This window comes from Anguilla anguilla, chromosome 12 (assembly GCF_013347855.1).
Source record: "Anguilla anguilla isolate fAngAng1 chromosome 12, fAngAng1.pri, whole genome shotgun sequence".
Classification (NCBI taxonomy): domain Eukaryota; kingdom Metazoa; phylum Chordata; class Actinopteri; order Anguilliformes; family Anguillidae; genus Anguilla; species Anguilla anguilla.
Genome location: NC_049212.1, coordinates 8,631,490 through 8,652,756, shown reverse-complemented (window position 1 = coordinate 8,652,756; position 21,267 = coordinate 8,631,490). Strand labels below are relative to the sequence as shown.

The following is a 21,267-nucleotide window of genomic DNA, read 5'->3' as shown; positions in this document are numbered from 1 at the left end:
TGCACGTGTCCACTCAGATTTTTTTATTTTGGGCTTCTCTCAGATATAAGATGAATATTTATTGTTAATTCATTATATATATATATATATAATATAATAAAACTCTCCACCAGGTTTGCTGCAACTACACCCATTTTTGACCACTCCGGTCCATGACATCATAGACTGTGCTTTCAGAAACAAAGATTCAGAAAAAATTTTAAAGTCTAAAGGGTTTTTGGTAATCCTTTAATCTCTAGTGGTTTTGGTCTAGTTTGTATTTTTTTCTGTTCAACTGAGAGATTTAAAGCGGGTATTTCTTTGTATTTGTTTTCAAAATGGTTTCTCCCGATAAATGCACTTTTTATGGGAATATCGGGAATTTGTTCTGAATGTAAATGGACTGCATTTATATAGCGCTTTTATCCAAAGCGCTTTACAATTGATGCCTCTCATTTGCCAGAGCAGTTAGGAGTTAGGGGTTAGGTGTCTTGCTCAAGGACACTTCGACATGCCCAGGGCAGGGTTTGAACCGGCAACCCTCCGACTGCCAGACAATCGGTCTTACCTCCTGAGCTATGTCGCCCCTGTATGTAAATGTAAAATTTTCAAACCGATTTCTGAACTTCAAAATCGTGTTTTAACCTTTCCTCTGTGCTAATAGTGTTGCATAGAAGGAGATTGCAAGCGATCTGCTGGTAGTGTGGCTCTGTATGGATTGTAACTATGCAGGCTACGCGTGCCAGAGGCACGTCTGTGTCTGCCATGATAGATAGTGATCTGTATAGAGTCACACTTAGTGGCTGATCACTTGCATAACTTTTATAAATCTCTGTTAGTGCAGAGGAGCGGGTGAAACATTATTTTGGAGTCAGATAAGCGAGATAAATGATTTCCGTTCCAGTAGCTCCGGGTAAGGCTACACAAGTTCATTCACCTCTCAGATACTTCTGCTGTTTGGTGTATTTGAGGCGTTTGTTACACTGCCAATGGAGGCCTCCATTTCTTATAAACCTCTTTATAACATTGCTTTATTCTTCTTTTCTTTTTTAACATTTTGCACAATACTGATACTGATAATTATTTTCGATAAAGTCGTTTATTTCAGAAGGACTGATTGCAGAAGTGCAGAAAGCACCGTTTTCAGCCCATCTGTATGTCACTTTTAATTTAGCTCTGTTTGTGTTTGAGATCTTTTCACAACCACATGAATTTGGCAGCGGTCTGATAGTAGTAACTGCATTGAACAGTGAATGCACTGATGGAGGAGGGGTCCATGTCAATAATTACTCTCTCTTTCTTTCTCTCTCTCTTTTTCTCTCTCTCTCTCTCTCCCTCGCTCTCTCTCTCTCTGTCTCTCTCTCTCTCCCTCCCTCACTCTCTCTCTCTCTGTCTCTCTCATTATTCCTGTTTCAGATTTGGCTGGCCCCGTCTGCTGTCCGGTTCTGTGCCAAGATGTGGACCCTGGGCCTGGTTCAGTAGAGGTCGCACCCCCCCCTCCCCCCCCCCAGGCATGAATGCCTCGCCCCCAACAACAGCAGGACAATGAGAAAGAAGCACTCCTCCCACCCAGCCTGACTGCGTGGGAATCACGGCACTCTCTGATTGTCAGATACCTGCGTAATGCAGTTTTCCTGGTGTCGTAGCTGCTGGTGATATCTGTAACGCGTGTCACGGGCATGTGGGGTGCATTTGGCATCACGCGCCTGGTTGTGTTGCTGCATACTTGCATGTACAGTACAGTGTGTGGGCGTGTGTTTGTGTATATACAATAAATCACTTCAAAATTAAATTAAAGCGTCTTTGAGTTCATGAAAAGCGCTATATAAAATAAATGTATTATTATTATTATTATTATTATTATTATTATTATTAAAATGGTTTTCGGTCATGCGAGTCCAGCGTGGTGTGGGTGTGAGTTATTAGCAGCTGAGTGCAGGTCTGGCTATGGTGATGACAGAACTGGAAATGCCCAGGGGGAGACTCAGTGGGGCCTAAATGAATCCTACCTTTGGGGAGCCAGGTGGATGCAGGGTGCTGGATGGTGGCATGTTTGCCACCATCCAGCAGGTGGAGGGGCAGCGCTAGCTGTCCATCCAGAGTGTCCCCATGGCGATGAGACCCACATGGTGCTGGTCGGGGGTGTCCCATGCTGCCTTGGGGCTCTGGGTACGGATGTCAGGGGGGCAGGTGGGGCTTACAGTGGGAGACGCAGGGATTTGGGAGGGGCAGTATGCAGCTTGATAATGTGACCCAGGACCAGGTGAGGAGGAGGAGGAGGAAGATGTGTGTCCCGGGCCTTTCTGTGCAGCGGGGGGGTTGTAGGCTGGCAGATCAGGGGGTGGGGGCAGTGGGCGGGGTCACCATGGAGCTGGGGGGGGGTTGGGAAGTGGGCGGGGCAGGGTGGTAAGGATTCATTTAAATGATTTGTTCAAAAGATTCATTCAAAAGATTTCTTCAAAAGGAGTCATTCAAAAGTTTAGTTTAAATGATTTGGTAAAAAGATCATAAGAGTCAATCAAAAAGAGATGTTCAAAAGATATGTTCAAAAGATATGTTGAAAAGATCTGTTTAAAGGATTTGTTTAAAAGATTTGTTCAAAAAGAGTTTAAAAAGAGTTATTCAAAAGATTCGTTCAAAAAGAGTCATTCAAAAATATTTGTTCAAAAACAGTTATTTCCCCCACCCTAGGAGCACCAAAAACATTACAGACTTTACATACAATACATATACATTAAACACATTTGCACCCATACATATATTCATATTCTCTCACCTGCTTCAGAGTTAAAAATGAAAAAAAAAAGCAAAGAAAATGCTAAACATAAACAACTAAGACCAACCCTACTGTGTTACAATTTTTCCCACCTGGCCGTACGTGTACAAGTTTGCCAGTGTTCATGGCAATCATCCCCTCCATCTTAAAATGATGTTCATCCAGTTCTTAAATCTGTGCAATCTCAAATCCTCTATGTTTGATGCTTGAATTATAACTCTTTTGGCGAGTAATATAATTATGTTTTTTATTATAGGACATTTGTCATCCAAATCGCCCAAGATTATATTATAAGGTCTAAATGATGCATGTCCTGAATATAGGACAGCCAGTTCTGTATCTCCATCCAAAAGGATGCTATGACAGGACAGTACCAAAACAAATGCATCAATGATTCAACCTCCTCTTTGCAGAATCTACATAGGTCATATCTTTAATATTTTTCTAGTAGGTAGAAATTAATATAGTAATTTGTACTGAAAAAATCTTGTAAATGTATCTAGTATTGTTTTATATATTAAATTAAAAACACGCTTCCATGGGATAGGTGTATCCATATAATCTTCCCAGTTCTTGTGAAAGCTATATGTAAGAGCCTTTAAATCGCTAGAAGCCATGTTAAAATCATATCATTTTTTATTGCTTATCTTTGAAACTATAGGCTATTTTTGCAAAACTCTACACACTAACCACAAAACCTTACACCGAACCAGTAAAACATTATACATCTCTTGCAAAAGCAAACAATTGCTTTTGAGGTCCAAGGTGGAAAACTATTGGGCTCCAGTGAGGGCATCCAGGGACTCCTCAATTCTCGGCTGCGGGTACGCATCTTTGCGGGTTTTGGCATTGAGTTGGCGGTAGTCTACACACATTCTGATACTCCCATCCGTCTTCTGCACCACAACTATCGGCGTTTACACCTAAAACAAAAAGCTACCAATATAAAAACATGAATAAAACAGTCTACGTTACCGGATGGCTCTCAATGGCTGTATGCAGTATGGGCAACCAACGATGGCCACGTCGTCTCCAACCGTGGCTGCACAACCTGCACAGTCCTAACACACGGGACCGGCGCAAACCTACGATGCGACAAACCTTTCGTTCTATAACATACATCGTATCACTCAACTTGAATCAGCAAAAAAAAAAAAAAAACACAAGAAACAGGCTTACCATTTACCAACTCTACAAGCAAACTTTCCACTCCACAACACTTTAACCGTCCGGTGTAGGATTGTGAGGACCCAAAGGTTGACGGCTTGCTGCCTGCCTGTTTAGGAAGTGCTTATCTGCATTTTATCGCTCATGAGATGTACTTGCAGTATTGGTTCATTTCAACAAACCGTCCCAAACTGCAATACCCCTACATAACCAGTAGGAAAATCACTTATGTCGAGTCTAGACTTTGCGTAGAGATAAGATCATTTCCACGTCAAAGTAAGGTTTTATAAGTAACTACTTATACGTGGTTTTCTGCGTAAGTCATACTTAAGATCAAAATTGATCGTAAGTCCGTTTTATAAATGAGGCCCTGTTGACTCCACTGTGCTGAATGTCTGATAGGAATGTCTTTTCACCGTTACTTATTTCACCAGATTTCAGCAGCAAAAGATTGGCCTGAAAAGAACTTCAGTCTCTGCCGTTTAGCCCAATGATTTTAATATTATAATGATATGGAATATGAAGCACAGACCCTAGGCTGTATAGTGGCACTCTTATGATTCACACAAAACAAAAACAGACTTCAGCAGCTTACACTCTCAAAACAGATGTGACAACACGTAACATGTCATTTTTAAACACATCTCTATGTCTAGTTAAGGACGACACATTTTGTGTTACTTTTAACACAGTCTGTGTTAAAAGGTCTCTCCCCCTGTGACACATAAATTGTATGTTTGTAACACAAAAGTTGTAACTTTGACGCGAAATGTGTTGAATGTAACAAAAGTTGGAAGTAATAAAAGAGTAATAAAACCAGCCAGATCCCACATCCACTGCTGCTTGCTGAAGGGACCGTTTAACGGCTGAGAATATTCCTGAGAATATTCCTGAGAATATGACTCGTGCTGCAGCCAAACACCTGAGGCTTTTTTATATGGCTCTTCTGTCGCGTTCATTAATCTCTGAAATTGGATTGTATTGTATTTCTCCCGTCTTCGAAATCATCTGTAGGTTTAAATATAGAATGTTCGATTTTTCTCTGCGAGTATTTTAAATATAGAGCATTTGTACTGTCATTTTACATGCTAAACGTAAAGTGTCTGATTTTCAGTCCTCTGAAGTTGCCCGGTGTAAACATATTTAAGACAGTCATGCTTGCATATGAACATGTTAGTAAAATCCTGTGTGATGAATGTGGCCGCCAGTGTCATTGTGACGAAGACAGGATCGATTTACGCGCCCCTTGCTAACGTGTGACTGTGTCATAAGTATTTGCGTTTAGATACAAGGCTGCATTGTAATTTGTTCATGAATCAGTTGTCAGTAACCTTAAAAGTAAATGTGAATTTGAGTATTTTGGGGGTAATGTCGAGTGTAATCATACATGTGGAGGCACATCAAATATGCTATCAGCTCATGAAGTATACTTCATACGTTTAAAATGTATGCAGGACCCGGATTGTGGAACATTGATGTTAATTGGACAGTGACATTCATTGTTGATTATATTTTTTATAAGGGAGTTATCCCACCATCTAGTGGTCGGAAGCGGTATTTCAACTAAATATGTGCCTGTCTGCCATCTATTTTTGTGCTTTCGTTAAATGATTTGGATGCGATTTCGTGCAATACCAGACGTGGAAAGCGCAGGGGTCAGAAAGTGAAAGTCCTGCCATGTGTTTCTTCCACCCATGAACCCAGTCAGCTGATTTCACTAATCAGTTCTACCTCCTGGCTGCTGGAGCACTGTGTTAATGAGAAAATCCCGGCGATTGGAATGGAGGACTTTCTGAACCTGCATTTTTCACCTTTTAACAATGACGAGTTCATCTAGAATTAGCCTATAGTTAATAATAAGCAACGCTGTCAGAACAATTGACACCCTATGAACTTTTAGCTGTATGCCACCACCAAGAAAACACTCTCACACACAAACACGCACCTTCAATGGGCAGAATTTCGATATGTGCCCTCTACCTGTGGCGCGATTGACGTAGGGGCAGCGTAGTAATTCTATATCTCTGTCTCCGGGAGGGGGCGACGGCTCGCTGGTTTTTATTCTACTGTACATTGTGCAAGATCGCCGAGCCCACAGACACGAAACCATACTTGTCAGACAATGTTCCACTGCTGATACGAGGTGATAGTTTCCATATCGCTAACCCACGATCAAACTGCAGCCCTATGGCTGACTACTACAGTAATGATTTCCCCTTTATAAGATATCTGTTGGCTCTGGTGGGGACGTGGCTCTATAGACGGATAATATAGCCTGGTGCGTGTTACAATGAAACTTCTCTTGGCAGCACACAGGTAGTCAGTTACCAGCTGAAATAGGCCGAGTTCCCCTAGCGTGCAATGGGACAGGCTCCGCGTTTCTATTTTTGGTTACAATCTGCTTCCTCCCCGGGTTATCTCGGTCAGGAGATCTGTCTCCAGTCGAGAGCTGGGTTGTCTGTATTCTCACCCAGCTCGTGCTTTCTGGGGGCGCGCCCAGTGTTCGAGATAACCGCGTCTCCCTTCGGGCTGTGGCGCGGCGCGCGGTCTGCGATACGTTGAGATAGCCCTACAGGCTCCGGGCTACCTGCGGCCTGATTTGTGTACATCAAGCAAATGTCTGCGAGCCAAAAATCACAAGAAACTGATTTTTTTTCTCTCTCTCTCTTGTATGTCTACACCCGAAAATTGCTTCATAGACAATAGCCTATTATACAGGCATATTCGTGTGGCTCAAATAACTACCATTACTCTGTAGGGAATCAGATGAAATTGTTTGGCTGTTACTTCATGGTATTTGTATTTTATTTCAACAAATCAGTTATCACATTGCATATCTAAAAATAGATTATTCTCCTTTGTGTTATGCCTTGCGGTTCGTAAATTATGCGTAAATAAACGTTAGCCTCCGGCATAGCCTTGTGCCCTTGTTAGCGTAGTCCAACCTTTCCTGTGTATTTATCTTAAAGTTACCATTTAGTGCAGTTACACGTGCAACGAGGAGGCCATAGGATGGCATTATTTTCGAGAAGCCGGCGATTAAAAGCCGTCTAAAATGGATAGTGCAGGTGTCGTCGCATAGATTTAAGCGCGCAAGTGAAAGTCTTTGGATTTGTGACAACAAACAACGGTTAAAACCCTCAAATACTGGATCCTCGGATAAAGTTATAAATTAATTTGTACCTTTTTTTAACCCGTGTCCCGCTACAATTACCGATCAGTAGCTGGTAGTCTATCTAGGAGGGCGGCTTATTGATCAGCCAGTGACTGATTGGTTTCGACAGTTTTTTCTTTCCTCTGAGAAACCGCGAGCTCTAGCAGCTAGTTCTGTTAATTGGAGATAACAGAGGATAACAATGGTCCCTTAATGCAAGGCCAGTTTTGTGATTATCGTTGAAGAAAGAAAAGAAAAAAACACGAAGGGGCTCCCTAATTAGGAGCTACTGCTCTCTGGATCCCTCGCAGCTTTTGTGAGCGGGTGTGTGGAGCTTGAGGCTGCGTGGCCGGCAGGCAGGCGACAGGCGCCGGTCCCTGGACAAAGGGCTGTCTGCTGCCACAGCGGCTAGGGGTCCGCGCGCCCATCCTTCCCAGTTTCCCTGCCGAGCTGCTTAACCCTTTCACTGCTGTGCAGAGTTCCTCAGCCCTTTCTCCAAAGATTTATTGTCTAATTTTGGCCGACTTCATTTACGTCAGCGCGTCTGTGTGAAATTTAACCTAACGCTTTTAATTGACCAGTAAGCAAACTTATGTTATATATTAAAACAGACCAGTGTCTTTTAATGTTCATAAAATGTAAACAAAGAGGCTCTCCCCAGGTGACAAAGCGTGCATTTTCTATTTAGACTGAACTGCTCTTAACTTTTTTTTTTCTCAAATAGTTAAACTTAGGGAGTGCCACACAACGTACAAAGGAAATGGGCGCAGAGCTTCCGGTAGAAACACAACGTGTCTATAAATACCCCGAAATTACTATTCTATTCTATTTATAACAACAGTGGGACAATGCAGTTCTGCAGCGAGTAGGAAACTCCGATTAAACACATTAATCACGTAGTTTCAAAATGGACAAAGCAGTAACACAACAAGAACTGCGATAAGTCTATTCTGAGGACCAGAAGTTTGAAAAAAAATCACGACAGCAATGATTATTACTATTAACAACAATAATACTAATAATTATAACAATGCTTTTAAAGAGTCATGGTTCTTGTTGTGGGGATGTCGTGTCATGATAGAGAAAATCGAATGCCACAATTTCCCACGAAGTAGGCCACTTACTGACATACAAAAGTGTGTCAAGTGCTCTTGAAACATGCCGAAGTTTTCTTAACTAAAGTTTGATTTATTGGTCTGACTCCAGGGTCCTTGTTTGTGTTGCGTCCTTAATTCTAATATTAATCAATGATATGTAACCTAAGTAATTGGGAAGTTATTCCTCCTCAACATGTTATTAAAAGGGATAGAGCAGGGGTGTTCATCTTATCCAAAAAGGGCCAGTGTGGGTGCAGAGTTTTGTTTTAGCTCAGCACTAGGACACCTGAACTCAATAATTTAACTAATGATGGTGTTCAGTCAAGACCTTGGTTAGTACAATCCGGTACGTTAGCACTGGGATAAAACAAAAACATGCACCTACATCGGTCCTTTTCAGAGCACCCCTGGGTATTAATTTTGCTGATTTGACACTCCCTCCTTCAAATCACATCCCTTCGTTAGTTATTTCCAATGATCATGGCGTAGCGAATGCTGCCAGTCTTCACCGTATACTGTACGTGACATGAGTGGTAGGCTGTAGGCTGCCTGCATAGGCAGGGGCACTTACAGAGCTTTTGGGCCCCAAGAAGAGATCTCACGTTGGGCCCCACCAGCCCCGACCACCCCATCCCTGCACAATTACAGCACCATTTCAGCACAACTCCGCCCCCGAACCCCCAGAACCCCCGATACGGCACCCCCTGTGTGTATGATTCGTCCAGCTGTGTCCACCAGACGAGGAAACCTTTTGACCCTGACTAATTTAGTTTTAGTCGTAGATTTCAGCTACAATATTTACAGTGTTTATTACAGTTATGTTTTTCAATGCAAATGAGCAGCTAATGCTCTGTTGAACGATACTATGGAAACGACAATCACACTAACGACAGAGGGCGCTAAACTTTATTAATCAGTGAAGAATACCAGGACTCCATGGGTCTATTAACCAAGTTGATTGTCTCTCTAAAAAATTGACTTTCAAGAGATGGGCATTTTACGCAAGAAACCCTTAACTTATATAGGCCCGTTTTGTTTTTGTGTAGGAAAACGCATCCCCTTGTTTAAAGGTTCCCTTAAATGCGTTTTCATTTTTATTAATTTTGTGATATACATTTGACATCCTATCATAAGGCACTCATTTTTCTGTTGACTTTCCTTTAGCCTACAACGAAAAAATGAAATATTTTTGCTTCATTAGTTTAACGACGTGATTGTGGTTCCACCAGAATCTTTAAATATACAGTGACAACTAATTACTAAATAATACATTTATAATAGCAGTAAATAATCCAAAGCAACAGCTTTACGTATATTTTTTATTTGAAGTGTGATGGAATAGAACATTTGAATTTACCCGAATAACCAGCAATGAACGATTGCGCTTTTTAAAAAGCGTCCACTTTCAAGAGGGGCGTAAAACGCCGCTCTCTTGTGCTGGAGTTGAATAAAAACCTGAGGTGTTCGTGCCATCACGTGCTCCGCCAGACACAGCAGCCGTCTTCGTAGTAGCTAATAATGTCTGCAATCGCGAGAATGCAACAGTGGCGCGCATTTTTTCCTTCACGCGTCTCGTGCGGGATATACAGCAAATGCATCACAGATACAGAAACATTTTATTTTCTGTTTCAACCCATCAAGCGCTAAATAGGTTTAATTAATTATATATGTTCATGTAAAATGAAGTTTTACAAAATGAAGTTTAACAAAACAAAATGAGTTTAACTCTTATTATTATATACACGCCAATGTACAGCTTTAAATAAATTAATACTAATTTGCATATCCTGGGATACGTGTAGCTTATTTACAAAATTGATGTTCTTTCAATTACATAAATAGTTCTAATAGTATTGTCCGTCAGATATTTCAAGCGATTGTCAACATCTATTCAAGAAATTACCGTAGTGTGGCGTTATTTTTATTTACGACTGAACGTTTGGTCTCCCTCCAATCCCTTTTAAAATATTATTAGAAGCTCGGATCCCGTTTGATTTCCCAGGTGTCCTCCGTGATGCACCGTCGTGTTTGTGCTGTTGCGAGATATTTTGAAGAAAAAAAAACATATTCCTTAATGGGCCTTTGATCTTCTCAGCCGTGGAAGGCTTCGCTTTTCAGAAACTCAACATTTTGTTTGTAGGCCTCCTTGAAATCCTTGTATGTCCTTCCTGTCTAAAATGGATATTACTGAAGACCCGGTGCGTTAGTTTCAATAGGCTAATGGGGAATTTTTACTGTACGGATTTTACAAAGTGTACCACTTAATTACCCGAGCATCCCGTCAGCCATTTCGTTCGCCCATGGTACGCTATGTCGCGTGCAGCACAACCGTCAGCTCCTAAGAACTGATTAATACTTCAAATCCAGCCATGGATTGATAATTTCCCTTTCTCATTTCGGAGAGTCACTGGACGGGGAGGTCATCCTCTCCCGCTGAAGTCCACTGACTAGCCTCTGTATGTTGTGGAGTTCGTTGATAGATTCCTTTAAAGTCCTTCTAGGGGAGCGAGTCGCTTGACTGTCCCCCGCTTTGTGGTTATGGTGATCGGGCGCGGGGCTCGTCTCCCGGCTGCACGACTTCGACGACTCGGATCCCGCGTTGAGGCTGCTAGGCAGTCCTGTGGCCAGCAGGTTAGCGTTTTGATGGATGGACACGGGGAGCTGGTACGGGCTGAAGCGCAGCCGGGACGCAGCGCTACCCAGGAAGGGATTCCTGGAGATCGAGGAAGCCGCGCTACTGGAGGGAATAGCTGAGGCCGCAGCGGCTGCGGCTGCCATGTAGGTGTAGGGGTACGGGAAAAGTCCACCGAATGTCGACATAGGAATACCCTGCAATGAAAGAAACACATTTATGGAGTGATTAGAAGGTGAGCGTATATAGGCCTGTATATCTATTATTTTTTGCTGTTGCGATACAGTCTCTGTCGCTGCTATTGTACCTTGGAATTGTGAGTTTCATGCGAACTCTGATATATCGAATTTAAAGACTGATAAGTGGAGACTACCCATTTGCTCAGAGCAAGCGCGCACCAAGTGGACTGCTGATCTTTGTACGTGCCTCCAGTCAAACGCAAGCAAGCAGTCGCCAGAAAGGCTTATCGAATTCAACATTTATTTCAATAATATTTTAAATCAATATTATCCTGCTCTGAGTGTAAAAAGATCTTTTAGCATTGTTTAGCTGCTCACAATTTTATGGTATCGTTATATAAATAGGCTACCATGAGTTATTGCATGGAAGCCAAACCATACATGTTAAGGAATAATGAGGAGTTGTCAATAGCATGATATAGCCTTTTGTCACTTCCTTAAATCAATATATGAAAAAACCGAGAATACATTTTTATTACTTTCAGCACATTTTCGGGTAGGCTACTCAGACTGACGCTACACCGTGACAGGAATAGACATGTTTTAAAGCATTGATGTCGCCGAAAAGCTGCTTTGTTGTAAATATTAACGCACACAATAGCCTAGTATTCTATTTGGTGACGGTATGCCTACAAGTGAAAATAATATAGAAACTATTCTGTGTTGCGGGAACGGACCTGGGCCTGTTAAGCCGCTGCAACTTCACTGTGGGTGACGTAGTGAGAACATGAGCCGAAAATAACCCCTGCCTACAACGATGAAAGCCTAGCCTACTAGCTTTCTGGTTCTGACCTAATTCAGTGTAACAATTACAACCGCAGGTGATTCATTTTATCCACATTTACTGATAAATATGTGGGCCTAACGTTTTAAATCATCCGAGGAACCGAGCAGAAAGCAGCAGATGTAATGGCTCCATTTACCTGAGAAGCCAGCACGTGCTGAGACAGGTGGAAGGGAAAGGGGCTTGGCGTGCCGCCGACTCCCTGCGCCGCCAGGCTGCCGTTCTCCAGGCCACTCGCTCCGGATACCGAAGCCAGGAAGTGTCCCATGCCCATGGCGGAGAACGCCCCAGGGGCCATTGCGAACTGTCCCGGGTGGATGAACAGGGGATGCCCCGCGTTTAACGGGTTAAAGAACTGCTGGCCGTGCAGACCAGAGAGGGCCAAGCTCTGTAAATGTCCCGCGGTGAACTGCGAAGGGCTGTCCGTCTGCACCATGAGCGGGGAGAAGCTGTCCTTCACCCCGCCGAGGTTTCCGCTGTCCGTGTCTATTTTGGAAGGTTCCGTCTCTTTCCTCTGTCTGTTTTCCGACTTATCCTTTTCTGGGTTCCTGGTGCTGAGTATTGAATCGCTCTGTTTCCGCGAGTCCCGGTAGTCGTCGTCCTTCTCCAGCCTAGGCTTGTCCTTCACCCCGTCACATCTGGGACTGTAAGAAGATGGAGGCCGGGGGCCAGGGTTGCTTGCTCGCGCGCAGCGCTCCTCGTGCGGCTCCAATTCCTGATCGCTGTCGGGGCAGTTTTTTTCGTCTGTTCAAACGGACAGCGACGAATTATAGGTTATGTTAAAGTTGACTTTTTTTCAAGAATATTTCACTCGCACATGAAACCACTCAAGGCCATTCATTAAAACTGATAAAGTGAATGCAAACATAATAGAGGTTCAAGAATGTACATATTATCATTACGTGCGTTTTAAGACAAACGTACTAGCCCTTAAAACATTCTAAATCACACACACTTTGTAAGCGATTATAAAGTGATTTAGTGTTAACATGCCTTGCCTAACCATTTCCTTCCGATCTGTCAGCGCGGAGGCCTAGTGAGGAGAATTAAGATTTTGTATTTTTGCTTTCTTGAAGAGCCACAAAACAGTAAAAAATAATTAAAGGTCAGTGCAGCCAAGGTTCTCGTGTTGGGGCGGGAGGGGGTAAATTTAACTCTTTAGCCACTGCTGTGCTCATGCCTGTGAAAATAAGACTTTAGCTTCTGGCGGCTAAAGCTCGGTATGTAGGTCAAAGGCAGCGCGTGTTGTTGAATTGCAGCCACGATTACATCCTGACTTGACTGTAGGGCTGGAGCCAAATTAATTTCCTCTCATCATATCGTGCACAGATTACCATTCAGATTATGTATATCTGTAGTCCCTTAATGTGTTCTGTTAATGCTCATATCCGCGGCTACAGATCACTGCGCTTCGTGTTTTCCAGCTTTCAACACTGCAGCCCTGTTCAACATAGCCTAATATACGGCCCGTTTCATTTAAAAGCCAGAATTTTATACAACTAGATTGATTTTTGAGTAGAGTACGTTGAAGGGCACCTGTCTTTCAGTATCGTATTGGTATAGGGTTAACGTCAAAGTCAAATGATAACCACAAGTCTACGCACAGTAATTAAGATTTAAAAGATTTTTTTTTATCGAATCTGTGAATAGACTACCGATATCCTTAGTCTCAGTCTGTGTCGTTATAAAGTTATGTAGTCGCTCTCTCTAATTGTACAATTGCTCTCTCTAAGTGTGAATTGGCACAATCTTTTTTGCGTATTGTAGTATTTATTTAGGCGAACACAATGCAGGTTCAGATACAGGAGTGTGCTGTTCTTACCTCGGCTGAGCCGACTGAACCGCAACGGGCTAGAAGCTGATCCCAGCGGGGATGCGTCCCTTCCTGGCGTGGGTTCACTGGAGGAAGCGTCCGATTCGCCGCCGTCTCGGTCCACTTTGCACGGATCCTCATACATACGCAGCGACGGAAGGGTCAACTGTTTCCTGAAAAGACAACTCTCCGTTTTAACAATATATTTACATTTTTTAATTCGTCCAAAACGCATGCGTACATAACAATGCAATTACAATACATGCAAAACTTATTCGTATTGTGTGAATGTAACATTGTAACGTTTTTGCGTGGATTAAGATGAATAATTTTGGCATATTTATAGTTAACACAGGATTTTGCGCTCATGATGGCGCCATACGCGTTGGAATCACGCACGGGTATGGTTGGTATTTTAGCCTACCTCTTCTCCCGTCGCCCATTCCCGGTGTCTCTGAATCCTTTGGCAAACGGGTTGTGATCAATTTTCAGCTGTGTGATCTGGAGGCAGAGGAAGACATTGCAAATACTCGTATACACTGGTGTGTGTGTGCGCGCGCGCGTGTAATGAATTTGAAATACTACCCAGTGTAAACATTCATGCACGACATAAATCAAGTTTAATGTTAGTCTGTGCCAAGTGTGTTGATTGATCTAACATTGATCTTTCAGAGAACGACATGCATACTCTGTCAGCATGTATGGCATCATCAGGGGGTCACGTGGCAGCCGTGATCTGCGTTATTATACTCTGTTTAACACAGAGCCTGATTCTACACAGTGATGCCACGGTGAGCCTTTCATTATTAATGACGCTCTTAATGATCGGAAGTTATTTTCACGGGCCTCAGGAGGACATTTCGAAAGGCAACGTTGCTGCGTTTGTTATATCGTACTTTTTCACTGAGGAAGGCAGAGCGCGAGGGAGCGATGTGCAACGGTGACCAAGGCCCATCGGTTATTGATTTCGTGCCTTCAATCTTCGCATTTCCATGCTAGTGCCAGATGTAATTCATTTTGCAATGAGTCCATTTGTAATGATGGTATTTGTAATGCTGAACAGTCCCACGGAATATATATTTAAATATATTTAATGAATCAGGTTCCATTGTTTTATGTGTGACCGAGTGTATATTTCTTAGTCTCAATGTACAGAACTCCTGGGTTGTTCAGGGACTGACCAATCAGTGTAGATCTTACTTTGCGTCAAAGTCACGCTTTGATTGCGCTACGCAGTCCATAGCTCGCGGCATACTTCTAAGTGCTTTCTAATGGATTGTGACTCCAGGTCATAAACTTTACGAAGCAACAGGCTCAGCAGGCCCCTCGGACACAGACGCCAATTAGTATCAGAGGGACTGGGTGGGTCTACACAGGAGTGAATTAGCAAGGGGAACATACTCCTAAAACGGAGTTACGGGCACTCTGGTGTTCGAAAGAAAATGGTCTGCATTATAAAACGGACTGATAAGATGCAGTTAAAGTCGACCTGGGTATCACGCATTTTATCTTCACCAATCTGACGAATTGCCGAGACTTTTTCCTTTTCCAGACCAACGTGAGTGTTAAGTGGGACTAAGTGGTGAAACGGTGAATAGAACAATTTGTAGGTCTACCCATGGACATGCATACTGTTACTGTGAAAACGTTATTAGAAAAGATCACCTGTGCAAAACAGTTCTCTCCAGCGAGGGGTTAGGTTTATACATACCGATGTATTCGCAATTGTTGTATATGGACGTTACAATTATGGACCAACTAGGCCTCTTAACAAAGTTACTTAACGAAAAGCGTCAATGAAATTCTGTCATCGAATTCGCGCTGGTACAGAATGAAGAAAACGTAATGGTCAACATGAGACTCCAAACTACAAGGCTGGGCATAAGCATTATTACACCGACTGTGGTGTTGTGCGCAGGCACGAACAAAGCACACGACGTGTACATAGTGGTCAATATATTCATTAAATGACTTACCTTGTCATTTTGATAGGCAGTGACGCCAATGAAATCTGTCTCCGGAAATACGTAGGTTCTGAAAGTGCTGTATGGTAGCTTCAGAATGTCGTTGGCTCTTACGATGTGAAACCTGGGCTGGTATTTGTGCATCGAATTCAGGATAGTCTAGAAGCAAGCACAATTATTATTATTATTATTATTATTATATATCATACGGCATTTTTCCCCGGAGCACACTAATGTATTCCAATTAGAGGAAGGTCTCCTAAATTATTTTTCCAGTTAGCGCATATAAATGTTCAGGAGTAAATGCTACTAAAATGGGAGCATTGTAGAGCCCGGTATTATTATTATCCATTCATCCATACATTGTCTATACCCGCTTATCCTGGTCAGGGTCGCGGGGGGTGCTGGAGCCTATCCCAGCGTGCATTGGGCGAGAGGCAGGAATACACCCTGGGCAGGTCGCCAATTTATCGCAGATTATTATTATTGTTATTATAATTATTAATACTATTAATAGTAGTAGTAGTAGTAGTAGTAGTAACAACCGTAGTAGTAGTTACAATATCGTTTTATTATTAACCGTTTTTTTTTTTCATTTTTAAAATGTTTTTCACCGTCGGTATAGATGATTGTCAGAGTAGGCTTATTTAAGATCATTTTGAATAGTTTGAAGTGTCAGAATGTACTGACCCAATAGTTGATGCCAGCTTATTCTGCCTACTGATATTTTGCGGTTCAGGTAGGCCTATGCAAATGTAATGCACCCACTTTCAGAGCGCACTAAATCCATATCGCTCTTATAAATAATACCGTACATGATTATAGAGAATGATTTTAGAACAGAAATCAAGCTTCCTATAGCTAATACATATATTAAGAGAACCATGAAAATGGTGCCTCGTTTTTAAAAGAAAAGAGGAAAGTGGCGAATGAAGAATGAAAAAGGATCGTTGCAGGGATCCACTTTTTGATCATTACAGGGCGCATATTTATAAAGATAGTCTGTAACAGATTGCACGTACTGGTGCTTTGTGCGTTGGTTTTAGTGACTTCGCTTTGATACACAGTCACGTGTCCGTCTTTATGATGTTCACGTGTCTTTCTTTCCCTGTTATCGTCCATCGCGAATTAGAATTGCACCTGAGATTCACTGCACAACACACAGCCAACGAGCAAATATTTACCAGTTGTCCCTGCTTTTGTTACTCAAGCCACTTGCGGTGGTTAATGGATTCATACAGACGTTTAAGGTCGCGCTGCAAAACATTTCCGTCTCCCAGACCCACTTTAGAACACAATTTATTGCCAAACGAAGCCTCTCTCGTGTTAGATTAATATTCTACCCGATTGAATGCTTTCAAATGAGAAATAGAGTAGCCAGCTCGTGGCTTTCAGTCCTTAGCAATGACAGATCGGCCGAACCCCCAAAAACTCTTAATATTATTTGAAAGTGTATCAAGTTACATAACCTTATATGCTTGGAAGGAATATTATTAATATTATCCTATTAAAAATACCAAAACGGAGCAATTTGTAATTCCTGCATGCGAACACATATTTAAATATTTGGGAGGAGAACACATCTGCAAATATTTGGCCCAGTAAATCATGATGTGTAATTATGTAATCTGGTCTAACATTCAGAACATTTACACACCGTCAATCACTTTAATTTTTTTTAACCGGTGGCAATTACGTATTTGTATAATTACAGATAACGTGCTGTTCTCCTTGGACACAAGTAGAAAAATGTGTTCTTTAAATGCTGAAATGAGAAACATAGTCCCGTACGTTTCAAGAAACAATTGTATTACACTATAAATGTGTTTATTTTTCTTCCATATGCTAACTGAATAAAGTAGCCTATCAAATGTAATAAACAATTATTTGGATGGCACGTGCCCAAATACGCACACTGTTTAGAAAATGCACCGTAGCCTAGAAATCATGCAAGCAAGAATCTGTCCAAAAACAAAAATGCATTACATCGTAAATATAATACGCAAAACACAATGGACTTACAAATCCATGCTTGTCCGATATATTGTTGGTCAATTTGAGTTTATGAAAAGCAACAGGCTTCGCCATCCACTGCTCTCCCGTGGCAGGGCTGTCCGGGTGAATATACATCCGTTTGGGCATCTCCGGGTCGGCCTTCCCCGCTACCATCCATCGGGAGTTATGGAATTTATAGCGGCAGTCGTCGGCAGCGACAATATCCAACAGCAAAATATACTTGGCTTTTTTGTCAAGACCATTCATTCGAACTTTAAAAGGAGGAAACATTCTCCTGAAATAGACAGAAAAATATGAGAGAAATTAATAAAACAGAAGACCCCTAAGCTCCCGACACATTTCATTTTAATAATAACGTTCAGTGCTGCATGACAAGTTACACTTAATTTGCTTCTTAGAAATTCAATAATAATGGTAAATTTCAATATAAATGAGTTCGGTGTTTCTGAGACTGACATTCTTTGCTGCGCTCGAATAAAAAACTATTGCTTATGAATCAACGTGAATAATTTAGCTGTACTGGTTTCAGATGTGGTCATAACAAGTTATGTATTGTGTTTACGGAAGTTGGTGAATAAATATGGCTTTATTTGCATGCGGATTACACAGGAAAACAGCATTCTTGATGCAAACATTTCGGTTAATGTTGGCCTGTCTAAATTATTTCTTCAGACCTCGCTCAGAAATCCACGAACGATCTTTGAAGATAATTTACGACATGGCCCTATCACTTAAATCACTGGCCTCTTTTTAAAGTGACAGCCTGTTTACAAAAACCAGAAGCTCGCCAGTCACGACAGAATGCGCGGTTTGATCCATATTCTGTGTTTAGTTTTGTGGACTAAATTCCTTGAATTCCCACCCCCACCCCATCTATGCATAATTCGTCTTTACAAAACCAAGGAGTTAGTAAAATATAAATGACATATTCTTAACACCAGAGGGGTTACATCAGGATAATAACATATTCAAAATGATTCGAAATCGTGGGTAATTCTCCAGACAACAATATTGATTTCATCCCCTTCTGTCTCAACTGAAAGATAATTGTGTTATCAGTCCCAGATTATTTCTGAACTAGCCTATGTTGCACTGACCGAATAGAGGATTGCAGACAACGTGTAGTCTAAAAATACAGCTCCCCATTTCTGTGAGTACACGGTAAAATCTTTAATCTGCCTCGTGGATTGTAGAAATAGCCGACGTGTACAATTTCCCTGCATAGTAGTCTGCTCCATGTCGTTACATTTTCAATAATAGCAGCGTCGCAAAAAAACAAAAAACAAAGTCTAATCCGTGACAAACACATAACGTAATATGCTTCTGGTTTCATAAAGTTAAAAAAATGAAAAAGAAAAGAGGAACGCTTTGAACAAAATGAAAGCAACCGAGATAAATTATCATATAATTATCCTTACCTTCCAGATTTAGTTATAACCATCTCGGTCCCGATTTTGTGAAATTGGTCCCACAGATCTTTGGCATCCAGCGTTACTTTGGGGTCATCCTCGACGTCCTCCTCCGGCTCCAGGCTCTTCAGAGCGCGGAGGTGGGCCGCCTGGTGGTGGCGAGTCAAAGCCGGATGGAGCGCCGCTTCGGCGGCTCCGGCCAGCGCGTGGTCCGCGATCGTCTTGTTGAGAGCTCCGGGCGGCAGCGTCAGCGCCGGGAAGAACGAGGGCTGTGCGGCCGCCAGGAACGCTGACATGGGGAAGTCCGCCGGCCGGTGCGCGTGGAAGGGGTGATAAGCCATAGCAGTCCCCGTGAAAACTGGATCTCTCATCGGTGCATCCAAATCTCGAGATGAAAGTATCGTGCGTTTTCAGGCTTTCCACCAGCGAGGACGATACGTCTCCGGTTTAATGAAGTATCGCCTTGAAATAAAAATACAGAAGCAATGCCAACTTGTGGTGCGAAGTATGACAAGAAAAGCGACTGTTGCCTTTATTAGAGAAAGTAGAGAAATTGAAACAATTGTGAGCGAAAATAACTGCCTTTCAAATCCCGATTCTGACGTTTCCACGAAGTACAGTAACAATGTAAGTCAAAAAGACTTAATTGCCGATTCGAAAGCTGGAATTTTGGTTGCTGTTTGGTCCAAAAGCCGTTTTCGGGAAGAAAAAAATTCTTACACTGTGGCAATCGCCGTATCCGACGCGGAGCTGAAACTGGTGCGCTCTGCCCAGTTCTCCGTGAAGCTGTGACACTCCTCGCGTGTCCTTCCTGCTCCGGTCCCGACACTAATGAACCAAGCCCCTTTGATTGCAGATTTTACGCTTTCTGGACCAATTGTGGGCCCCTATAGGCGTGGTTTTGACAGTTCCAGCCAAGACTTTTAGGGAAGGGGGTGGACAACAAGGTGTCGGAAGCATTAGCAGTAAGAAAACATGTCAGCGGAATAAAATATTAACCAATGACAGAAAAGATCGAGAAATCCCACCCCGTCCACAAGCCAAACAGCGGGCCAGCCCTCGCTCTGTTGCCGGTGGAGAGAGCACCTCGGCCGGCTTCAGTTTAATAATTTCGTCGTCGTACTCCTGTCCCTAGTCTGGAGTGGCTAATGCTCACCCTGAAAAGTAAAATTAAGCTTACTATTAAATTGACACATTGGGAGTCTTTCATTATTTTGTTTTTTTTGCTTGTTCGTTTACGTCTGTATTATGTCTGTATGGGTGGGTATAGGAAACATTAATTTAACACTTACATGTTTTCAAATAGGCACTTCACTTCATGTCGGCTTTATACTCAACTATTCAGTGTTCCTTTTGTCGTTTTACTATAGACATTTTGCATTGCACGTCTTTAGTTAAATGACTGAATACCTGGAGTGCAGCATGATTATTCTTTACTTCACCTTGTATCGGCATTTGCCGGTGCCAAAATTTATTGCAATGCGTAGCATATGAAATCTCCTATTTTACATACTTGCGGGACGAGGGTGTTCAGTCACAGTTCTCAGTACTGAATTGATTTTACATCCCGATCTATAACTGGTCGTTTCAGCGATACACCCTACTCGTGGCCACTGATTTCACTGGAAAGGACAGCTGCGCGTGAACCGGACGTGGCCACTTTAAGTATAGCCCCGGGTCATTCGAAAAGCGCGGCGTCAGATGCGACTCCGAAGTGGGGAGAAAAGAAAACAGATGAGAGAAAGTCAGGGCAGAAATGAAGCGAGGAAATGCGGTGAGTGCTTTCTTATTGTCCGCACAGCTTAAGTTTATTCCACTTTCAGGAGAGTGGGTCACAAGAACCCAGGGACAGATTTGCGAGGAAACGGCTCGTCCGTAAAGACAAAACATATAGCCTACGATAAATATGAACAGTATGAAATTAAAGTGACAATGTCGGTGCATTGTTCGGGAGTACAGTGATTCTCAAGCAAACCATGTATAATGTGTTGTGTTCTTAAATGTTTATCAATTATTTAACTCTGAAATAAAGATTACATAATTTGACCTGTAATATTACCCGAACCAAATAATGCGGTTCATAATGCTAAATGAATGTTTTGGCTGGATTTACAGAGGTGCACGGGGACAGGTTTAATTCCTTCCGCGCGATGAATGAAGAGCCATGGCATGAAAGCGCCTTGCTGCCCTGTCCTGAATTACACCGACAGATTGTTGGATATTTTTTTTGCGTCAAA

General features: G+C 42.3%; 2 protein-coding genes across 2 annotated transcripts in view; one reads left to right on the top strand and one right to left on the bottom strand.

The window, feature by feature from the left end:
- LOC118210106 overlaps positions 1–1,750 on the top strand; it is a 7,766-nt gene extending 6,016 nt beyond the window's left edge. Inside the window, exon 6 of the mRNA XM_035385982.1 lies at positions 1,396–1,750. Within this exon, the coding sequence (XP_035241873.1) occupies positions 1,396–1,461 (66 nt within the window). The 3' untranslated portion in view covers positions 1,462–1,750. The remainder of the gene's footprint in view (positions 1–1,395) is intronic.
- Positions 1,751–9,478: 7,728 nt separating this feature from the next.
- Positions 9,479–19,923, bottom strand: LOC118208957 (T-box transcription factor TBX2b-like). The gene is made up of 8 exons (XM_035383969.1): positions 19,751–19,923; positions 19,040–19,492; positions 17,628–17,895; positions 15,618–15,764; positions 14,066–14,142; positions 13,651–13,814; positions 11,968–12,572; positions 9,479–11,002 (listed from the first exon to the last, which is right to left on the bottom strand). Exons 2-8 carry the CDS (start codon positions 19,399–19,401, stop codon positions 10,565–10,567), a joined length of 2,061 nt encoding a protein of 686 aa, XP_035239860.1. The 5' UTR covers positions 19,402–19,492; positions 19,751–19,923; the 3' UTR covers positions 9,479–10,564.
- Between the last annotated feature and the right edge of the window lie 1,344 nt (positions 19,924–21,267).